The 9,312-nt window shown below is 36.3% G+C and overlaps 1 protein-coding gene across 1 annotated transcript; it reads right to left on the bottom strand.

The window, feature by feature from the left end:
- Positions 1-624: 624 nt before the first annotated feature.
- LOC131276861 (olfactory receptor 7A10-like) lies at positions 625-1,560 on the bottom strand. The gene has a single exon (XM_058290439.1). The coding sequence runs from the start codon at positions 1,558-1,560 to the stop codon at positions 625-627; it is 936 nt and encodes a 311-aa protein (XP_058146422.1).
- Positions 1,561-9,312: the final 7,752 nt, after the last annotated feature.

Raw genomic sequence — 9,312 nt, 5'->3', positions numbered from 1 at the left:
AAATTTATTTCAGATAACTATTAAAATGGGACCACAGCTGAGATTCTATTCCAGATCATCCAGAAATATTGGAAGGATATGACTGTTTGTGCAGAAACAATTTACTATGCTGAATCTCAACAGTTCATTCCCTGAGGAATTATTTTGCAGGATTTCAAGCTACTGTGAAAGTCTTTCTTAGTTCATGAGGATTGACTACAGTTTTGAGCACAAAGGTGATAATGTAATGGATTATAGAATATATACAGAGATCATTCACCCATGCAAACTTCAATGTTAATGGTGAAATTCAGAGGAAGGAGATATTTTATTTTTCTAAATGGACAGATTATTTATTAACTAATAAAATCATGCACAACATGCACCTGGGTCCTGCACCCACACACATAGACTTTTTATACATGTAATTAAAGATTTATTACATCAACAAGATGACATAAACAGCATAAAACATTCTTTTCTATGGAATGTAAGCTTTTTTAAACTTTTATGGTCTCATATTTAAGTTCATGACAGATTCTACTGTAGGTTCCATTTCCATGAACATATGAAGTACTTCCAATTTCTGCCCAGACAGAAGTTTTGAGCCCAGCAATTCTATCACCTCTGCAGTCCCAGGAGAAATTATTTCTTCATGGCTTCATACTCAAAAAATCTCCTCAGGGCCATCTTTATATCTTTATTTCTCAAACTGTAGATGAAGGGGTTCAACATGGGTGTGACCACAGTGTACAAAACCGAGGCTGGTGCACTTGACCTTGCATTATGCAAAATAGAAGTAAGGTATACACCTAGACTTGTACAATAAAATAAGGAAACTGCTGAGAGGTGAGATGCACAGGTGGAAAATGCTTTAGATTTTCCCTGAGTTGATGAGATTGCACATACGGTGGAAACAATCTTAGAGTAAGAGAAAATGACGCCAGCAAGGGGACCCCCACACAGCAGCACAATTGCAAAATACATCAGGATGTCATTCAAAAAGGTTTCAGAACAGGCAAGGTGGATGATCTGATTAAGTTCACAGAAAAAGTTGGGAAGTTCAAAGGGTGAACAAAAGGACAGCCGCAAAATCATTAAACTTTGTAACAGGGATTGTAAAATACTCATGATCCAGCACATCAAAACCAGTAGTGTACAGAGCCGGGGGTTCATGATGACTGTGTAATGCAGGGGGTAACAAATGGCCACAAAGCGGTCATAGGCCATCACAGCCAGGAGGAAGTCATCCATCCCTACAAAGAGTAAGAAAAAGTATATCTGTGTGAGGCAGCCTGCATAGGAAATGGTTTTGCTTTGTATCTGAATGTTCAACAGCATTTTTGGGACAGTGATGGAGATGAAATATATGTCACAGAAGGAAAGATTAGATAGGAAAAAGTACATGGGTGTGTGGAGGTGGGAGTCAGTGATGGTGGCCAGGACAATGAGCAGATTCCCAATGACAGTGACCAGGTACATGGACAGGAACAACATGAAGACAAAAGTTTGCAATTCTGGTTCATCTGAAAATCCCAGAAGAAGAAATTCTGAAATCTGAGTATTATTTCCTTGTTCCATGTTGGGGCTGTGCTATCAGAGAAGAGAAAAATGCCATGACTAATTTTCATAGAACGAGACTTTACCAACCTATGAAATATGGAATGAATCATACATTGGAGACAAGAAATACATTTCTAAATTTATATTATGCATCTTGTCCCCTTAAGAGTGTTTCTGGTATTGACTCTGAATAGGAATTCCTGTCCCCCAACATTTTTGTCCTCAAAAATTATGTATTCTACAGAGCCTGTGAGAAATATACTCCTTCATTTGAAGAATATATATTAATTTCTGACTTTGTGCCAGGCATTTTCTAAGCAATGGTTATACATCTATAATCGGAGGCTGAAAAAGAATATAAGAAAAAAAGAAACAATGATACAACATACCAGAAAGGGACTAGAGTGAAACAAAAGGAAATCAAATTAAGAAGAGAGTGATTGAGAGGTTTTTAATGGCTATGCAGGTAATAGAAGAAGAAAAGGGCATTTGCACAGGTGCATCAAATTGATAAGGCAGGACCTACAAGGATATCTGGAAAGTATGTTCCCAGCAGGGACACAGCAAGTATGAAAGTCCCGAGGAAGGGTCTTATTTCACTTATTCAAGACCTGCAAAGAGGCATGTGTGGAAGACAAAAAAAGCAAGAAGGAGAGTGCTGGGGAATCTCTTGTGTGTATATTGAACATCATGCATGTTACTAATTAGGCTTAAAGGGCATCCTGTGAATTAAATGGATCCTTTCTTTAAATCGATCCTTATGTTTGTTTTATGGACTCTGTACTTTAGGAAAAATATTTTGGAGTATTGGAGCCCAGGTCACCCTAATCTGAGGATGACTATACCCACCAAATTCACATGTATACAGAAACACACAACCATCACACACACAACAGCATAGAGTCATATATGCACACACACAACACACCATAGATTCTTGTAGGCATGTTAACAATCTGCTACACAATTAAATTAAATTTGCCAAAGTGTTTAGAAAAAGTACCCTGAAATTTCAATTAGCCAATCTCTAATTATCATGTGAACTTTGGGATATATTCTGAGGTTAGGTTTCATACATGAGCCAAAACTATTTTATAATATTAAATAGAAGAGAATAAGTGGAAATATTATAAAGTATCAGAGTACCACACAGTCAGGGTGCACAGGAAAGAGTTTCATCAATCTCTTTGTGCATGTGTGTATACATGGGTGCCTGCCCAAATTGCTGACCATAGCATAAAATATGGCTTTACTCTGAAAAGGTCAATATTTTGGAAAACACCGGATTGATAGCAAGAATACATGAAAAATAGACTCCCTGCATTATAGGGAAAATCTCCTATGAATGGAGACTGAAGGGAAGTGTTAGGTTGGAGAGGTAAGAGCCTGTCATCATGAGAGCTGAGACTCAAAGGACACAGAAGGAGCAAGTGTTTCTGCAGCACCTGCTTTGCTGTAGTCTGTCCGTCTACCTGCTATCCTGTGCCTGTCCTATATTTGATCACATTGTTCTCCTTTACTCCAGTAGTAGATGCAGCATGTCCCTCACTTACTTTGTAGCATTCCTTCCTTATTATAGGACTTTGGGTTTTGACCTCTGTTTGGACAACTCCAATGGGCACACACACTCCATTCCTGGTTCTGCACCTTGACCAACATGCAAAGTACTTCCCAGATCACCCTCTATAAACCATGACAATCTGTGTTCTTCATCTGATTTATCTTTGTCCAAATGATGTATCCTTGAGGATGTTATGTCATATGTAAAATTATAATTGTACTCTGATTTCTCCAGTAAAATCTATGAGCCCCATGATCAGGGACTAGATGTACGCTGTTCTCTTTTGTGTTTTCAAGAAGGTGTGTGAATATTATAGATGTTTTCAAATTGCCAGTTTAAAGGAAATGTGAATTTATTAAATAATATATGGCAGGGAGAATACAACAAGATTAAATATAATTCTGTCCAAAGAACTGTACTGGAAAAATTTGAAGGTAGTATTTTTACCTGAACTTGAAAGACAATTGTCATAATATCCTTGTGGATTAATAAGTAAATACCATATATTTGGAAATAAAATAATATTGTTGTGGAATTTAAGAGAAGTTTAATTATTTAAGTATAGAGAGGCCAGGACTCAGGAATGATTTTGAGAAGGAAAAATGGTTTATTGACGGCCGGCCGGACTCGGGCGCTTTCTGTTTGAATCCCGAGCCTGGAACAAGATTTTCAAACGTCTTTTATACAGAGAGGAAAGGCCAAATGGTCCCTTTGTTTCAGTTCTCAATAGGCTTCAATTAGCATATATCTCTTTCACATCTTAGGTAAGCTTTTAGCAAGGACTCTAGACATTTTAGATAAGCCTTGGTTTTTGCATTTCCCCTAAATACTTAAAGTTTATAGCCCTTGCTTTGTTAAACATTTCCTGGGACTGGAGCCTGCTGGTCCTTAAGAGCAGGACTGCAGCTTCTTACCGTTTCACACCTACAAGTCAAACAACTTAGTTATCTCTGAAGAGACAAAGAGCCTTCCACCCATAGCCCACATCATTCCCCTTCTTTGTCAAAGTTTACTTGCTAAGCTTTGGCATAATTATTGTTGTAGCTATGAGGTGGATGACTGTTTGTTGTCTTGACTGATTATTTATCAGTCTTTAGTACAGCATCAAGGACCGTTTTTAGAAGTTTAGAACTTTTCATTCTGGACAGCAGAATCTTGGGCAGGGGCCTCCCGCAGTTATTCTGCTGCCACTGGCATTCACGTGGATTTTTAGTCAGGTTCCAGATCCATCTATTACTTTTATTTTACTTTTAAAGAGTTTACACCTTTAATTTAAAAGGGGTGCTGAAGGGAGACGATCTCTTTTTTGTAACTGCTTCCTGCTGGCCATGGGCTGTAGTCATTGCTTAATAAGGTGTAAAACTCTTTAATTTATTTTAACTGGAGGAAGATGGATCTGGCATTCTGTACGAAGTTGGATGAAGTTTTTATATGGTTAATAAGATGTTTACTCTGAAAGAAACAAACTTAATTAAAATTTTGGAATACCTGTTTTTAAAAGAGGACACATTGGATTACAGAGGTAGACAAGGTTAGGTGCTTATAAAGATGGCATTTTTTAAAAGCTGGTGGGAACAGCATATATGTTCTTTTTTAAGTTATCTATCTTTAGAGAGAAATTGCAACAGACACTTAGCTTTGTTTGAAGACACATTTCAAGCTGTTCAATGATTGACACTCATTCGCTTTGTCAGATGCTCCTGGTGAACTGGCACTCTTTGGGCAACCGGCTTCACTCAGGATTAGAACACTAATTTGGAAATATTCTTAGTTTTCACCTGTGGGAGTGATCAGAACTACAGAATAAAGATTTTTACACTTTGGTTTTCATTGTACAATTTCTAGCAATTTTGACTTGTTCAATAGGTGACTTACTATCAGCAAGCAAGCCTCACTTTTGCTAACTGAGACTGGCTGAGACTGCTACTTTATTCTATAGACATGTTATTAACTGTTTAGAAAATGATTTTACCAGGAATTTAACATGTCTAATATACTTCTGCACTTGATCTAAAATAGAAAAGATAACATTACAATTATTAGGCATATATTTAGTACAGGATAAAAGTACAGCACTTAATATTAACTAATGTATTACTTAATGCATAAGGATTCAGAGTTGCCATTATTAGTTTTGAGTTTCAGGTTTGTAATACTTTACATGTTATTTCTCCATGAGAGCAGGCCATAATGCCAATTGTGTTTAAGTTTTACTTACAGTCTCTTGGTATCATGGCTCTACTTAGCATGTTTTTTAACGCAGTGAGCAAGTTGCAGCATCTTTCTAGTATTCTAGAGATTTTCCAGTATTCTACTAGCTTGGTGCATAGCGCTCTCTGGCACTATGGAACAGTGCCAGTCTGGAAGCGATATCTATTGTACACTTGGCTGTACCGAGTCATTATTGGCTGCAGGAGCTTGAAACTGCAATATAGTTTCTATCAACTTCAGGAGCAGAACTAGAGACTGATATAGCACATATTTTTAATTGAGGGGTTAGTGACCAGCTTAGCTAATAACTCACATGGAGAGGCCACCTATAATGTATACAAGGCCTGGTTCGAATGCACAAGAGTTTGACAATCTTAAAGTTTATTTTTTGTTTTATATATATTTTAAACAACTTAACGCAATACATATATTAAATGACTATTTACTTACACAATTTTACTATGAAGATAACAGTAGGTACTTTACTTTAGTAATAGAGGAAAAATATTATTTTTCATTGTTAGAATGAAAACAGAATATTTCCAATAGAATCAAGACAACTTTTTATTACCATTTACTTAAATGTGTATTTTGCAGTGGCCTTCAGACAGGTTTATTATCATGAAGTTATTTCTGCTACTAATACTAATCTAAGTTTTTTTAGTTAACAATGACTTCTACAACTAGAACTATTTAAACATTTTTAGTTTGGAAGATGTTTTACAAACTCTTTATAATTGACTATAACTGCATTGACTAGACACTTCATGTTTAAATAAACTTACTAAATTACAATTACCAATGAAAGAAATTTACTCTTTATTTAAGAGAGCATATTTACAATCTTTTCTCTTTAGCTTAATTTCACTAACGTGAACTAACAATTTTTACTTACAATTTTTATTACTGTAAAGATTTTGTACATATGTTAATTTAGTTTATAAATTAACTATGGGAGATTACACTCAAGTTAAATAAAATTGAAACTATAATAATTTATGCAAGGAATGTTCTCTTTTTCCTTTACAGGAAGCTAAAAACTTCTTTTTTTTAAGTTATGAAAATTATTAATTTAAAAGCATAACTGACTACTAGGTTTTAAAACACATGCATACTGACTTCTAGGTTTTAAAACACATTACACAATTACTTAATTTTTTTAAAATCATAACCCAGGAAAGATCTCTCCATAGTTTTTATGGACTTTCTTTTACTTACTGAAATTTGTTAATAGAGCCACTAATTACTTTATTTTGTTGGAAAGAAATCTTCTGGAAGAAAATAAGGCTCACCAGATTGTGGAGAAGAAAATACTTTATTCTCAATCTTGCAAGAAGGGGCGCAGAGCCAGATATGGCTGGTGCCCCGAACAAAGAAAAATGACACAATTTATACTCCTAAGCCTAGCATGCAAGCTCTTCCTGTTTTTCCATAGATTGGATACTTCAGAAGTTACAGCTTATCTGAGATTTAACTTTCCCACGCAAAAGTTTGATTTAACTGCTTCTTTTATCACATTCTAACTATTTTAGTTTTTACCTGCCCCCCCCTTTTGGTTTTGGAGATAATAAAACTCCAGTGGTCATTTAACTTTATTCTATCAGGCAGCAATTTATTTAGTTTACACTTGAATTCATGAGAGAAAGGGTTACTAATACCAGAAGAGGAGACAGTGATGTCCCAGCTCTTCTCAATTATGAAATAACCACAGGCAAAGGCAAAGGGCGAGGTTAGGCCTGAAGCAACTATAAACAAAGGAAAGGTTAGTGTAGAATTTACACTTAAATAATAGTTTCAGGCTAAATTCACCCAGCTATAATCTCAGTTATTGTCTTTCCACTGTTTTACAATATAAATGCATTTATAAATGATTTTAACTCTTAGTTACAGTTTTTATTAATTTTTTAAAACTTATTAATTTTATAACACTTTTAAATACTTTTTATTCAACTTATAACATATTAAATGAACTTAACTATTACTTTAATTTTTCTTTTAAAGTGAAAGAATAAATTTCTTGCAGTTAGTTTGAAATAAAAGGCTACTTTTCAGGATTTGATTTTTAGAACATAAAATGTTCTTTTAAAAGAACTCTTCTTTAAACATTGAGGATATGATGAGGTTAAAGCACAAGAAGCTATTGATAAAATATTTTCTTTGTATATTGATCTTACTCAATTTAATCATAAAAATTTTTCTTCCACAAACTTTCTACACTTTCAGTATTCATTCAGGTTCTGTCTCACACTCTACTCTTTCTAATAATTAATCATTTTATCTTAGGACAAAATCATCTTCTGTTGCCTTAACAATAAAAACACACTCTATATATCTCACATACTAAGTTACCAGGCAAACTTCTTGCAACATATAATTGCTATTAATACTAAACAAGTTTGTTAAAATAATGAACTTTTCTTCACTTTAAATACTTAGTAGCATGTAATACCAGAAACAGTTTTTTTGGAAGCAAGTTGGCAGGGGAGATTGGCTGCCGAATAAGTTTGTTATAAAATTGCTTTTTATTATTATTATTATCAATTCAGTTTTGTTAAATAATGACTTTTTGCAATTAGCCACTTAAATACTTTAAACAATGCTTTGTAAAACTTTTATATTTATACCCTTAACACAAATTTTACCTTCACAGAACATTCTCTTACTTAAGGTTACTACAATACTTTCTAAGAACCTGAGCAGAATGCAAACGTATTTTGGCTTTGACACCCTAAGGAGGGAACTTTACTGCATTTATTCTGATTCTGCTTTTCACTTCCTTCACTTCCCCCCCTTCCAGGCAGTCGGGTGCACAACAAACAGGAATGCGGCTTATGAATAGAAGGGTGGACTCACTGGAAAGGGGCAAGCCGCTCCCCCCTTTCCAGCTTTCAGCCAAAATGGGCAGACAGAACCTACTCAAATTTGGCAACTCTCCCAGGAACCCAGCCGCCCTGACTGGGACATTCTCAACAGACTTGGGTGCTTGGCGCGGACACAGATGGCCTCCAAGCCCCGGCAAAGGGCCAGACCAGAGACAAGACAGCAGAGCATGCACAAACATCTAGACTCTGCAAACATCCAGACTCCTCAGCTTTTGCCCCAGAATCATTTCACCCCCTTGCCAATGGCAAGGGAGGGCTCCAGCTCAGCTGTAATTCTACTTCATGTAAGGACACAACTCTAACACTAACATTGAGCTGACACAGACAGAAGCACAAAGGTCACTAATCTGACTCACAAGTTTATATATTTATTTTTACCACGGCTGCCCCCACAGCTATCACAAACCTCAGAACACTTAACATTTGGTATAAAGCAAATTCATTCACAAATTAGCACCATAACAAAAGATTTTAGCTAGACTTTTCCACTGTTTAAACTTTACACCCAGACCAAGCTCTACCAGAAAAGCCGATCCATTTTCCTGTAACCAAGTTTTGTTTTCTTTAATCTAGACCAATTTCCAGGATATTAGGACTCGAACCTATAAATACCCTTCCTATTAAAATCGAGACTCCACTCCTTTAGTGGATATAAGACCAGTACCAGATTTTAACATGCAGTTAGACAAACCCAAAACACCAGGGCTTTTCCCCGGTTTTCCTCCTTTTCCCAAGCCTAGAGAGAACGGCTTCCCCCCAGCCTTCTGGGGCTACTAGGGTTCTCTCGGGAGGTGATCAGCCTCCCCTTCCTAGCAATTAAAGCTAGGGCCTTCCAGACTCTGCTCACCCGGGGAGTCTTACCTTCTTCTCTGTTCGGAGCTCTTTTTCGTTCCCAGAATCTTTCTCTTCAGACCTTTCATTGCCCTTTGATTTTGTCGGGAAGATTCTGGTGGAGCCCACATCTTTTCTGGATTAAATTTAATCCAGGGGCGCCCAGATTTGGGGTTCACCCGATTTAAGTATAGAGAGGCCAGGACTCAGGAATGATTTTGAGAAGGAAAAATGGTTTATTGACGGCCGGCCGGACTCGGGCGCTTTCTGTTTGAATCCCGAGCC

Source organism: Dasypus novemcinctus, chromosome 30, assembly GCF_030445035.2.
Source record: "Dasypus novemcinctus isolate mDasNov1 chromosome 30, mDasNov1.1.hap2, whole genome shotgun sequence".
NCBI classification, from domain to species: domain Eukaryota; kingdom Metazoa; phylum Chordata; class Mammalia; order Cingulata; family Dasypodidae; genus Dasypus; species Dasypus novemcinctus.
The sequence above is the reverse complement of the archived record's forward strand: the minus strand, read 5'-3'. Positions and strand labels throughout refer to the sequence as shown.

Excerpts from the sequence above, each read along its gene's own strand:
- LOC131276861 (XM_058290439.1), bottom strand. The coding sequence starts at position 1,560 with ATGGAACAAGGAAATAATACTCAGATTTCAGAATTTCTTCTTCTGGGA.